Genomic DNA, 14,064 nt, shown 5'->3' on the forward strand with positions numbered 1-14,064 from the left:
TGATGAATGGAAATTGGATTTGGCTTTTGCATCTATTGTAGAAATTCCTTTATACCCTTTATACCTAACTATATGGAAACAAAAATAAACTACTTAATAAACTATAATAGTTATTGTTATTAATATTTAAATATTAATAAAAAATTAATAGGGTAAGTGCGAGTATTACTTTAGATTATAACTGGCAAAATATTAAACGCGCGCAAGCGCGCCAAATTGAGTATTTGATTGTTTGTTATAAAGAAATTAAAGATTAATATTATCAATAATAATTTAATTTATTAGAATATTATTACATATTAAATGATAATAATGAAAATTATATGTTTACAGGCCTCGGATTATACGACTTTTTCCGACTTTTTTCAAAAATACGACTTTTATCGACTTATTTTAATAAAATGCGACATTTTTTTTACATTTGAAAAAAAATGTAAATAAAATACATTTTTTTAGTATAAAATGTAGATCTTCTTCAGATCTTCTTCAATTCAATTTTTTAACAAATTTTGAACTAAAATGATTCTTCACTAAATTAATTATTTTTAATAATTTTAATTAAATACATCACAAATTCAATTATATCAAAATTATTTTTTCAATTAAAATTTTTATGAAATTTAACAATTGTTTATAATTTAAAAAAAAATATCACAATAAAATTGAATTATTTTTTAAAAATTTCAATTCAAAATAAACTAAAATTCAATTATTATTACAAGAAATTTTAATTTAAAATCAATTAAAATTCAATAATTATCCAAAATTTTCAATTTAAAATTTAATTATTTACCAAGTTTTCAATTTAAAATGAAATAAAATTCAATTATTTCCCAAAATTTTCAATTCAAAATGAATTGAAATTCAATTATTTTCCAAATTTAAAATCAAATAAAATTTCATTATTCTCAAAAATTTGAATTCAAAATTAATTGAATTTTCAATAATTTGAATTTAAAAGCATCTAAAATTTAATTATTTCTAAAATTTTCCATCGAAAATTTTTTTTTTTTAAATTTAATAATTTCAATTATAACTCTAAGGAAATTCAATTATTTTTAACTATTTTAATAATATTCTTTGAAATTTCAAGTATCTGAAACCATTTTTCAATTAAAAATGATTTTCAAATTATTGTATTTTGTGCGCGTTTTCTAATAAATTTTTAGTGAAATCATCTAAAATTTTAATTACAAAACACTTAAAGTTTCAATTAATTTTAAAAATCTCAATTTTAAATCTTTGAAAATTCAATTAAATTTAAAAAGTATATTTTCCAAAAATTGTTTGATAAATTATTTTTAGTTCTGTAAAATTTAATAATTGTTTGAAAATTAACAATATCTTTTGAAATTTAATTATTTCTAAAAATTTCAACTTTAACCCTTCGAAAAGGATTATTATTAAAAAAAAAACAATTTTTATTTAAAAATCTGTAAAATATTTTTGTTAAAATAAAAAACAAATCCACTTTTTTTTGGAATATAAATCGACTAAAACGACTTTTTTTGTGTCTTTAAGTTGATTCGAGGCCTGTGTTTTTATAATTAATATTTAATAGGTATTCGTTGGCCCCTGGTACCTTAAAAATTAATTTTTTTCAAATTACTATCTTGTACGAAATTTCCTGGCGCATCTTTTTTCTCATCATAAATTTTTTGTATTTGTATACTATTTTTGAATCAATATACAACTTTAAAAAAAATTTCGTTGGTAAACGTTGTGTACTTCAGCTTCGTGAATTGAATTTTGGAATTTGGAATTTTAAAGAAACTTATTCCGAAATTTGGAAACACAATTATACAACTTTGGAAAACAAGTAGGGTGTCCTTTATGTTCATTTCATGAACATTTTGCTTCCTCATTATATGATGCAAAAAATTTGCTTCCTCATGGAGGAAGCAGTAACACTGAAATTAATATACATAAAAAAATTGTGTTTGTTTAAATTCAAGTTTAAACATAAAATTATTGCATTCCTTGCATTATAATAAATCGATTGGTATGTATGATATATATTTAAATTATTATTATTATTATTTAAATTGAAAGAGTTAATGAAAGTTTAAAAAAAGGAATACAATTATTTTATTTTTGAACATGAATTTAAATAAACACAAAATTTCTTTGTTAAAATGTAAATTTTTTATTTTTTAACTTTCATTAATTGTTTTAATTTAACGCAAATGTATACTTTATACATACCAGTCGATTCGTTTCAATGCAAGGAATACAATTATTTTATGTTTAAACTTGAATTTAAATAAAAACACAATTTTTTAGCTAAAACGTAAATTTTTTATTTCTTAAATTTCATTAATTTTTTTAATTTTATTCAAATGTATACTTTCTATATACTAATTGATTTGTTTCAAATTTAATCAAACACATCATTTTTTAGCTAAAATGAGAATTTTTGATTTTTTAACTTATTCATTAATTCTTTAAATTTCAATCAAATCTATACTTTATATATATCAATCGATTCATCTTGACATAAAGAAGACGATTATATTATATATTACCTTAAATTTTTCTATTTAAACATTTTTTCAATTAAAAAAAAAATTTTGGAAAAAAGACGATAAAATTTTTTTTTTTGGGTATTTTTAAAAATCCTCTCGTCATTTTTGAGAGATTAATGTGTTAAATAAGCCTACCAAATTTTACCCAAATCCATTAAAACCTGTTAAAGATATCGTGTTCACAAAAACTATCCACACACACACACACACACACACACACACACACACACACACACACACACACACACACATACATACACACACACATACATACATCCGGACAATTGATCAGGATCTCATATAACATGTTTCTATATAGAGGAAAATTTGTTTTCACCATTTTTAAAAATTTTATAAACGAAAGGACTACATAGCTTCCTCCACGAGGAAGCAAAATGAGAAAAAGAATTGTCAAAATTCGACACGTCATAAGATTACTATTCAAAAAAACACGTGAAATCAGAAAAGGCCAACTTCAAGTTAGGAGAGAAGGACAGACCAAGCATTTTATTATTATTATATAATTAATTAATTTTTTTTTATGAGGCTAAAAGGTTTATGACTTAAATTTTTTAAGGTAAGATGAAAAAAAATAAATATGTTATGATAATTTTATTATTCTAATAATACAGAAAATTCTTAAATTCAATTTTATTGTAACATTATTTAAATTATAAAAGATTATTTAGTCATTTTCAACGAAATATTTTCCATTTTTTTTTAAATTTTTGTCACCTTTTTCGAAGGTGGGTAAATTAAAGCGTTATTTTTAATTTCTTAAATATAATTTCGAGTACATAAATATAAGTAGTAAATACGACAAATTAAAAAAAAAAAAAGAATTAAAATTTCCACTTTTTTTCTCACGAAAATAATGAAGAACACGCCATTGATAATTTTCGAAGTTCAATTACTGAAAGATATTGTAAAATTTCTTCGATTCCTTCAGAAGAAAATGTAATTTTATAATTCTTTTCAATAAGACGAAACATACCATTTACGCACATATCAATTAATTCATTTCTTTGTTTACCTTTACTAACACGTATCTTAAAAAAGTCAGCATAAATTGGAAATTTCTCGATCGATAATTCTAAGCTATTTAATAATCTCTCGTTTCTTATTTTAATTGAAACTTTCTTAATAGATTTTATTAAAATATCGTAAAAAGTCACATTTGATTCGTCGATAATTTTTGTTTTTTGCATATTTATTAACTGTTTTTGACATTCATTTCGCCAATCGAGGAATACGGAGAAGTTATTATAAAAATTGACTTTCTTTTTCTCCGCTTGTTGATCGCAAGGAAGTAGCTCTAGTCGCGCAACATACATCTTTAAAATATTGATTTCAGCAGAGCGTCTTAAGTTCAAAAGATAATGGATATCCTCAATTTGATCGATCACGTGTACAGTTATCCAATAATTTGTGCTCGAAAGAGATATATTTCTGTAATCATAGTATTCCATAATAACATTTGCAATTTTTGAACTAATTTCTGGGTTGCAATATGACAAATTATCTAACACACGATTGACTTTATTTTCTTTTAAATAATTCAGCAGGCATCTAATAATTTCGGGACGAAATTCTCCTTTTTCATTATTTTTCTCGTCATTTATATTCCCTTCCTTTGATATTTCTTTTGAGTTAAAACAAGATAAATTCTGTTCATCATCGCTAGAAACTGTTAATTTAATGGCATTTATTATTAATTTTTTATAATTATCTTTGTCGATTTTATTAACTCCGGCGATTAATAAAATTTCTGTAATTTTTAACAAATTTTGAAACATTAAAGCAGTAACACACGTTTCATTAGCATTGTCTGGTAATCTGTGTAGTGCATAATGAAGTGAAGTCAAATCCGAAATCCTGTTTACCATTGGATTAGCACCGACATCTAAAAGAAATTTTACCATATTTGCATGACCTGCAGCTGCTGCAAAATCCAATGGGGTGATTTTATGTTCATCTGTTTGTAAATTAATCTTGGCACCAAATTTCAAGAGCAATTCTACTAATCGTGTATGCTCGAATGTTGCTGCCACATGAAGAGGATTTATTCCAAGAAAATTTTCAATTGAAAAACCCGCTGTTAGTAGAATTTTCAGAATTTCTTCCTTTCCATTTTCAACAGCAATATAAACTGCCGATCCGTAAGATTTTACTTTACTCGCTTCTTTTTCTATGATTTCTTCAACAATTTCGACTTGACCGGCACGCACAGCTAAATGAAGTTCAGAATCACATGGACATGTTTTTGCAATTATTGTTGAATTGCATATTAATAAATATTTCCAAACTTCTAAATTGCCAAAGTGAAGTGCTTCTTCAAGGACAGGTTTACTTCTTATTTTTGCGCCGTTTTCTATCAAGTGTTTTACAACATTTAAACAATTAGATTGTATTGACAAATCCAAGGGAGTTTCACCCATTTCGTTTATAGCGTCAATTCTGTCAAATCCATTCGTCATTAATAATTTAACTATTTTCAAATTTCCATTTCTAGCGGCAAAATGAAGAGCTGTCATTAAATGTTCTTTATTTGTTCGTTCTTCATAAGTTTTTTCAGGTTGATAAATTTTGGCAGCATGTTTGAAAAGAATTTCTAGAAGTTCAATATCATTTTTCTCAGCAGCTAGTAGAATTATTTTTCTAAATTTATCTTGTCCATTTAGCTTAGCACTATTTTGTAAAAGAATATTAATTAGGTGAAGGTTCCCCTCTGTAAAAGCGATGTAAAGTGGTGTTTCTCCATAATCATTTACAGTATTTACATCGGCATCATTTTTTAAAAAATTTTCAACTATTTCAATGTTCCGTTTTTTAGTAGCAAAATGAAGAGGTGTAGCTCCATATTTATTTACAATATTTACATCTGCACCATTTTTTAAAAGAATATCAACAAGTTGAATGTTTGCACTGTCAGTGGCGATGAGAAGTGGTGTTTGTCCATATATATTTACAATATTTACATCTGCACCATTTTTTAAAAGAATATCAATAAGCTGAATGTTATTTAATTTAGTGGCGATGAGAAGTGGTGTTTCTCCATATACATTTACAATATTTACATCTGCACCATATTTTAAAAGAATATCAACAAGCTGAATGTTATTTAATTTAGTGGCGAAATGAATTGGCGTTTCTCTATATTTATTTACAATATTTACATCAGCACCATTTTTTAAAAGAATATCAATAAGCTGAATGTTATTTAATTTAGTGGCTAAATTAAGTAGTGTTTCTCCATATTTATTTGCAATATTTACATATGCACCATTTTTTAAAAGCATATCAACAAGTTGAATGTTTTCTCTCTTAGTGGCGATATAAAGTGGTTTTTCTTCATTTCTATTTCTAATATTTACATCTGCACCATTTTTTAAAAGAATATCAACAAGCTGAATGTTATTTAATCTAGTGGCGAAATTAAGTAGTGTTTCTCCATATTTATTTACAATATTTACATCTGCACCATTTTTTAAAAGCATATCCCTGGCGGATTCGATTTGCGTAATGTCTACTTAACTAAGCGGACTTTAGGTAGACATTAGGTAGACATGTAAAAAAACGTATAAAAAAGCTATTAATCGACTTATTATGATAAAAAAAAGTTGATAAAAGGGTAAATGAATGTTTATAGAGTAAATTCGTACAAAATTTGTAATTAATAAAGCAATAAATAATTAATAATGAATGGAAATGTGCGCGAGGTACCTGATCAGTTCAGCTGTACAATTATTTTCGTGCTATTTTCATGAAAAGAATATAAATTAACTGCAAAAACAATTGATATTTATAAAAAAGTGTAAAATTGATTTAATTTTATTGTTTGCAATACGAATTATTAAATAATAATTAAGTTTTTATAAAATGTGAATAGTGTTGTGAAAACCTGTGAAAACTAATGAGTTACTACATTACCGATCGCATATGATAATAAAAAGTTCTCGATGAGTGTAACAAAAAAGCTGCAATCATGTCCGTAATTTTGGACGAGAAACAATTATGAAATCAATAATTATTTGTATAACTTTATTCTGCATTTTAAAATTCACTTTTTATTTTCTTTCAAAGCAAAAGCTTGGAAGAAAACAAGCTCGCACTGTATTGTAAAAACTGGTGGCGCCATCTCTCATATGCGATCGGTAATGTAGTAACTCATTAGTTTTCACAGGTTTTCACAACACTATTCACATTTGATAAAAACTTAATTATTATTTAATAATTCGTATTGCAAACAATAAAATTAAATCAATTTTACACTTTTTTATAAATATCAATTGTTTTTGCAGTTAATTTATATTCTTTTCATGAAAATAGCACGAAAATAATTGTACAGCTGAACTGATCAGGTACCTCGCGCACATTTCCATTCATTATTAATTATTTATTGCTTTATTAATTACAAATTTTGTACGAATTTACTCTATAAACATTCATTTACCCTTTTATCAACTTTTTTTTATCATAATAAGTCGATTAATAGCTTTATTATACGTTTTTTTACATGTCTACCTAATGTCTACCTAAAGTCCGCTTAGTTAAGTAGACATTACGCAAATCGAATCCGCCAGGGCAGTTACCACTTGCACATATCAAGTGATTATTTATCACGTTAATAATTAAAATTCTTACAAAAATTAACTCTATAAATGTTCATTTAACTTCACAATACTAATTTTTATAAATTTTCATCAATTTAAAGCTTTTTTTAATAATTACCTAAATTCGACTGAGAATCGCCCCAGCTGGGTCGAATTTAGGTAAATCAAATCCGCCAGGGTTAGGCTGCAGTCCCATGGCAGCGTTTTGCGTTGCGTTTTGTCACTAGACCATGAGTGTAAAAGAGATGCAGATATATGTTTGCTATGTTTACACTCAGGGTCTAGTGACAAAACGCAACGCAAAACGCTGCCATGGGACTGCAGCCTTAGGGGTTTTTGGGGTCGCTGATAACGAATATGATGTCAGATTTTGAAAATTCAAAATGGCGGATCCAATATGGCGGTCGAAATTTATAAATATTAATTATTTTTTGTAATCTAGGGATAATATCTAGGGATTTTTAGGGTCGCTGAGTACGAATATGAAGTCAGATTTTTAAAATTCAAAATGGCAGATACAATAAGGCGGTCGAAATTTATAAAAGTTCATCGAATTCACTTGAAACTTGTTACTTGAAGGTTTTTGGGGTCGCTGATAACGAATTCGATGTCGGGTTTTCAAAATTCAAAATGGCGGATCGAATATGGTGGTCGAAATTTATAAATGTTATTAGTTTTTTATAAAACTTCGTATCTCTGGGTTTTTGGGGTCGCAGAGTACGAATCTGATTGTAGATTTTTAAAATTCAATATGGCAGACTCAATATGACGGTTGAAATTTATAAAAATTGTTAATTTTTTATAAAACTTGGTATCTAAGGGCTTTCGGCGTCTCTAACAATAAGTACGAAAGTGATGTCAGATAAGAATAATAAAAACGCCAAATCTAATAATGGTGAAGATCACAAATCTGAAAAATAATTTGGAAAATTTAAATGTTCGATCAATTTTTTGTTAAAATATGCAAGCCAACATTTTAAAATTTTTATTTTAAGTGATTTTTAATCTGAAAATTTGTATATTTATTAACTAAGTTTCTATTAGAATTAATAAATTCAAAAGGTTATTGGGATCGGCTAAACTGCAATACGCCATCTGGTGGGGACCCATTCTCTCCCTCCATTTTCTTTCTTTGTCTCTCTTCAACTAATAGGTTAGAAAGAGTAGAAAAAACAAAATGGAGGGAGAGAATGGGTCAAAGTTACTAGATTGTTACTAGACCACCGTTCCCAATAATCAAAATTTATTAAACAAATATAATGCAATAAAATAAAATTAATAGAAACATTTCATAACAACTCTTGTATTACGTTTGTGTAAATTTTAGACGCTTATTTTTACGATTTAAAGATTCGACCACCATATTGAATCTGCCATTTTGAATTTTAAAAAGCTGACTTCAGATTCGTACTCAGCGACCCCAAAAACCCCTAGATACCAAGTTTTACAAAAAATAATTAATATTTATAAATTTCGACCGCCATATTGGATCCGCCATTTTGAATTTTCAATTCTGACATCATATTCGTTATCAGCGACCCCAAAAACCCCTAAGTCTTACATAGGGGGTGGGGAGGTTCAAATGACCAGAAGAAAGTCTTACGTAATTTATGGACGACCCCACTACGGTTAGGCGGGCTACCCCGAGGCGCACTAGTCTTTTGCGCATACTAACACATGCTTACTGTGTAAACCCTATCTGTGTAGTGTTCTTGATTGTATTGTGTGCCTTGTGTAGTCCTGCTCTGTGTTTATTTTGTTGTTTGTTTATTTTTTTGTTAAAATAGTATGTATGGCCATACTTTCCAATGTCCAACATTGTAAAATTATACAACCGTGTGAATTAACAACGTTCAGCAATGTAAAATTAAAATGTTTAACGTTATAAATTTACAAAGCATAATAAATTAACATTGTTGAATAAGTTATTTTACATTCGGCGTGTAAATCGACACAAAATTTTTTTTACAGTGTATCTTGGTTTGCTTTTGAGGTTATGTTGCACTGTCGACAAATACCACGTGACGATTTACAAGATGTAAATTACGTAGAAAACTGTAGATGTAAATAATCTACGTGTAAAAAACTACGTAGATTACCTTAGGTAGTTTACGTAACCAACCCTGCTAGCCAGACGTCACATCTGCTATTATTGCTGTGCGCGACGTTATTGGAAGTACGTCACTCTCGTTATTGAGCAGAACTGAGCAGAACCTTATATACACGCAGTAGGAAGCATATAATATTGGAATGTTGTGTTAAAAAGTAAGGTTATGTACACGATGAAAAAATATAATAAACAATTATACTACTGTTGTAATCCATTTTCGGCTCATGCAAATTGGAAGAAACAACAAAATTTAGAACCTGTGAGTGAATTTTTGCGAACGTTATATCCTTCAATAAAGGATGGAGATCAGGTTTGTAAGAGCTGTAGAGTACGTTGTTATCGTGAAAGAGGTACAGGAAAATCAGTACAAAATGTCAAAAAGACTAATCGAAAACGTGATTACAAAGAACAGGTATTTCAATATTTTATTTTATTATAATTGAAATTATTTGTCAAAAGGTTATAATGTTATTTTCTAAAATATGTACTATCTTAAAAAATTAAAAAATAATAATAATTTAATATTTTACTTAGTTTAATAAATTCAAGCTTCACAGCATAAAATTTGCTAAGAAAAAGGGGGAATAGAGGCAATTTTGTTTGAAAAAGGGGGGAAAATAGGGTATAGTCTAAATGTATATTTTCCTTATCCAAAATGCTTTAAAGTTGTTGTTTTAAATTACACTACCGGTGAAAATTTTGAGACCACTCATATTTTTGATGAATAATAAACATCTTAAAACATAAAAAGTACAGAAACCAAAATTTTGTTTCCAAATTTTTTAACAGATGATAAATTTATAGAGAAATGTGCGATTTAATGGAGAGATTTGCCCAGTGTAGTAATTGATTTTTTTTTTAAATTTCATTTTTAATGTTTTATAAAAATATGAATTGCAAACATCTAATAAATAAACGATTTTTATTTTTTAAACTTATTTTAAAATAAATTTTTTCACAAAATGAAAATTATTTCTAAACTATTTTATTTCTTGAAAAATGCAAGTAGTTTTTTTATTTTATCAAACCGAAAACCGTCTTGTAAAATATACAATACTTGATTTTATTCATATTTTTCAAAGAAACTTTAAATTTATTCAAATTAAATTAAAAAAAAAAAATTTTCAATTAATTTTCTTAAAAAATAATATATCCAATTTTTCTAATTGACTTTAGAAAGACAAAGAGAGACGTTTTAGTCGATTTTTATTACAACAAAAATCGAAAAAGTCGATATTTTTTATTTTTAATAAATTTTATTAGTTAAAAAATATTTTATTATTATTAACATTAATTATTAGAAATGAAATAAATTTTTTCTAATTCTATAATAAGAATGTTTCACAGGAACATTTCCATTAACTTTCTTTTTTAAACTTCAGAACTAAACTATAACAAATTTTCAAGATTTCAATTCAGTATGACAAATTTTGAAAAATAATAATTTAAAGTTACTTTTAAAAAAGAAAAAAATCCAAGTCATTGTCCAAATTATTCATATTCAAAATTTTAGCAAATGTTTTAAATAATTAAATTTTTAAAGAACTTAATTAAAATATTATTGAAAAAAATTAATTTATTAATTAAAATTGTTGTAAATTTGAATTGCTGAATATTATTAACAAAATTTTAAACAGTAATTGAATTTTAAAGAATTTTTAATAACAAAATTTGAATTTTTGAAAAAATGAATTAAAATGATTGAAATAATTAATTTAACGAAGAATTTTTTATATACAAATTTTGGAAGAGATATATTTAAGTTTTTCAGAAATAATTAAAATTTCAGGAAATATACAAAAAGAATTTTGGTAAATTTGAATTGAGAAAGAATTTTAACTAAGTTCAGAAGATAATTGAATTTAAAAAAAAAATTTTAATTGAGAAATGTGTTAATTTGAATTTTTTAAGACTTTGATTAAAATTATCAGAAATAATTAATTCAACAAAAAATTTAAGTTAATAAAAAATTAATAAATTTTAAAATAGTTTCAGTTAGAATTGTTGAAAAAAATTAAATTTCAGGATATTTTTAATGAAAATTTTCGTAAATTCAAATTGCGAAATATTTGTTTATAAAATTCAGAAAATAACTGAATTTTAAGATAAAATTATATATTGAGAAAGTGTTTTAAATAATAAAATTTTCATAAAATTTTGATATAAGATATTAAAAATAATAAATTTATCGAAGAAAATTTTAGAAAACAATTTAATTTTAGAAGAGTTGCAGTTAAAATTTTTAAAAATAATTGATTTTCAGGAGATTTTAAATTGAAATTTTTATAAATTATGATTCAAATTCAAATGCTAAAATTTTTTTACTAACTTGAGACAATAATTAAATTTTAGAGAATTTTTACGTAATTACGAGGGTGAAACAACTAAAAAATTTGGTGTTCACCTACTTCATACTTCAAAATAATTCATGATTATTCACGATACTTCAGATAATTCAGGATAATTCATATACTTCAAGTTAATTCAAGATAATTCATAGTAATTCGAGATAATTCAAAGTAATTCAAGATAATTCATGATAATTTACAATAGTTCTGATAAAGGATAACTCATATACTTCAAGATAATTAATAGTAATTCGAGATAATTCAAAATATTCAATTCATTATAATTGCCGATACTTCAGATGAAGGATAATTCATATACTTTAAGATAATTCATTGTAATTCGAGATAATTCAAAGTAATACAAAGTAATTCATGATAACCCACACAGCACATAAAATTTCCTGAATTTGTCCTGAATATTTCATTGAAAGATTCGAAATATTTCAATGAAAGGTCCATGAAATTTTGATGCAAGCAATGAAATGTCCGCCTATAAGAAATATTGCAGTTCCCATTGTACGAAAAATTTCAGCGAAATGTTGAGGAAATGTGAGAATGAAAAATTACTGACATATTATTTTTTAATATTTGCAAAATAAAAAAATGAAATATGTTACAAATTTTTAAGTGAAATATTTTGAAAAGATTATTCATTAACAATCAATTCAAAGGTTCAAAGGATTTTTATGAAATATCCCATTATTTGTATTTTAACTTAAAAAAAGGGGAAATGAGTAAAAAAATGGGGGGGGGGATATTCATACAATAGGGCAAAAAGGAAATTTTTTAAAATAGAGAAAAAATAGGGGAAACACTGTAAAGCCTGAAATTTAAAAAAGAAATTAACTTTTCTTCATTATTAATTTTCATGAATATTAAACTAGTTTTATATTGAAATAAAAGATTTTGCATTTAAAAAAAATACTTATAGTTTTTTTTTTTTAATTTGAAATATTGATAGAAATAAATATTTTTTTCAAGAATAAATTTTTTGTTTTAGGATGATTCTCTCCTAGGGCGCAATTTAAATCAAAATGTTGTTAAAGAACAGGTAGAAGAAAATTTGTTCAGTACCTCTGAATGTAATAATAAATTAGAAGAAACCGATCTTACATCAGAGGTATTTATTTTTTTTAACTAGCATCAACTGTTTGTAAAAGAAAATACATGTTATTTTATATTTATTATTTTTAGTTTAAGAATGAAGTTTGGTTTAAGGATGAATTACATTCAATTCTTGATATAAATCAAAGTGTTGATAACGAACAGGTAGAAGAAAATTTGAACAATCCCTTGGAAGAAAGTGTCAAAATAGAAGAATGCGATTTTACATTAGAGGTAGTTATTATTTTTTTTTTGTAAATTATAACGTGACAAAAATTGCTACATTTTTGTTGTTTAAATATTATGAAATGATAAAAAGAATAAGAAATTAAAATATAATTATTTTCAGCAGTTTTTAATAATAATAATAATAATAATAATAATAATAATAATAATGTTCATAAATATTATAAAAAATGAGAGACAAAAAAATGCACGTAACAAAATTTTGAAAATTTATTGAAAGTAAAAATAAAGTGTAGTGAATATTTGTGTCCAGTATTTTGCTCTTTAGAGAATTACAATTTAATATGATTTATTTTAACTTTTAGATAACAAATGAAGACACAAGCTCGTCTCAACTAATTAGTAAAGAAGATTTAAATAAAAAAAAAGATCATTTTATGTCTATTGTTAACTCAATGTTAATAGAATTTGATGAGATTCCAATTGATTCCTCAGATTATTCGATTGTAGGAGGTATTGAACGAAAAGTGGATATTTTAGCAAATAAATTGAAATTTCTTTTTATTAATAATTTTATTTCGGATAAATAAAAAAATGATTTTACACAACTAATAAATTTATTACGAGAAAATAGTAAAATATTGAAAAAGAATGCTGATAAAATTCAGATTCTAATAATTCATCCACATACTTGGACAGTCGACAAAATTTCATACGAAATTGAGTGCAGAAAATATTTAGTCCAAGAAGCTAAATGGAATGGAGTACAAATGCAAAAAGGACTTTTGTCTCGTCATGAAAGAAAAAAAATTCAGCGTTGACCGAAGAAAGTAAAGAAATAGAAGTATTTTATTAAAAAAAATTTTTTAATTATATATATAAAAATTACGTAACTTTTTTCACATGTATTTGCAAATAAATAAAATGTTATGTATTTATATTAACAATTTAGTCCATATTTTTTAAATTCAATTACTATTATCTATTACTGGGACGCATGAATATGTTTTAAAAATTATTCATTAGAATTTTCATTTTATATAATTTCATTTGTCATAATTATTTTTGAGCCGAATTTTTATTTGTTCAAATTAGTAATTTGCAGAATTTCCATCAAACCGATTTTTTATATTACAGAATTTTTATATAACCGAAATAAATTTACTTAATAGAATTTT

The 14,064-nt window shown here is 25.0% G+C and overlaps 2 protein-coding genes across 2 annotated transcripts; one reads left to right on the plus strand and one right to left on the minus strand.

The window, feature by feature from the left end:
* Nucleotides 1–3,790: 3,790 nt before the first annotated feature.
* On the minus strand, nucleotides 3,791–5,959 carry LOC127287596 (putative ankyrin repeat protein RF_0381). Its single transcript, XM_051314604.1, has 2 exons — nucleotides 4,057–5,959; nucleotides 3,791–3,974 (listed from the first exon to the last, which is right to left on the minus strand). Exons 1-2 carry the CDS (start codon nucleotides 5,822–5,824, stop codon nucleotides 3,940–3,942), a joined length of 1,803 nt encoding a protein of 600 aa, XP_051170561.1. The 5' UTR covers nucleotides 5,825–5,959; the 3' UTR covers nucleotides 3,791–3,939.
* Nucleotides 5,960–8,868: 2,909 nt separating this feature from the next.
* Nucleotides 8,869–13,833, plus strand: LOC127287599 (uncharacterized). The gene is made up of 4 exons (XM_051314607.1): nucleotides 8,869–9,660; nucleotides 12,597–12,716; nucleotides 12,791–12,934; nucleotides 13,252–13,833. Exons 1-4 carry the CDS (start codon nucleotides 9,412–9,414, stop codon nucleotides 13,474–13,476), a joined length of 738 nt encoding a protein of 245 aa, XP_051170564.1. The 5' UTR covers nucleotides 8,869–9,411; the 3' UTR covers nucleotides 13,477–13,833.
* Nucleotides 13,834–14,064: the final 231 nt, after the last annotated feature.

Source organism: Leptopilina boulardi, unplaced genomic scaffold (assembly GCF_019393585.1).
Source record: "Leptopilina boulardi isolate dan_hultmark-lab unplaced genomic scaffold, ZJU_Lbou_2.1 LbouV2_371, whole genome shotgun sequence".
NCBI classification, from domain to species: Eukaryota; Metazoa; Arthropoda; class Insecta; order Hymenoptera; family Figitidae; genus Leptopilina; species Leptopilina boulardi.

Excerpts from the sequence above, each read along its gene's own strand:
- LOC127287596 (XM_051314604.1), bottom strand. The coding sequence starts at position 5,824 with ATGCTTTTAAAAAATGGTGCATATGTAAATATTGCAAATAAATATGGA. Across the intron at positions 3,975-4,056 it reads AAAAGAAAATAAAGTCAATC|AAATATATCTCTTTCGAGCA; the intron begins GTGTGTTAGATA and ends CTATGATTACAG.
- LOC127287599 (XM_051314607.1), top strand. The coding sequence starts at position 9,412 with ATGTACACGATGAAAAAATATAATAAACAATTATACTACTGTTGTAAT. Across the intron at positions 12,717-12,790 it reads AAACCGATCTTACATCAGAG|TTTAAGAATGAAGTTTGGTT; the intron begins GTATTTATTTTT and ends TATTATTTTTAG. Across the intron at positions 12,935-13,251 it reads AATGCGATTTTACATTAGAG|ATAACAAATGAAGACACAAG; the intron begins GTAGTTATTATT and ends TTTAACTTTTAG.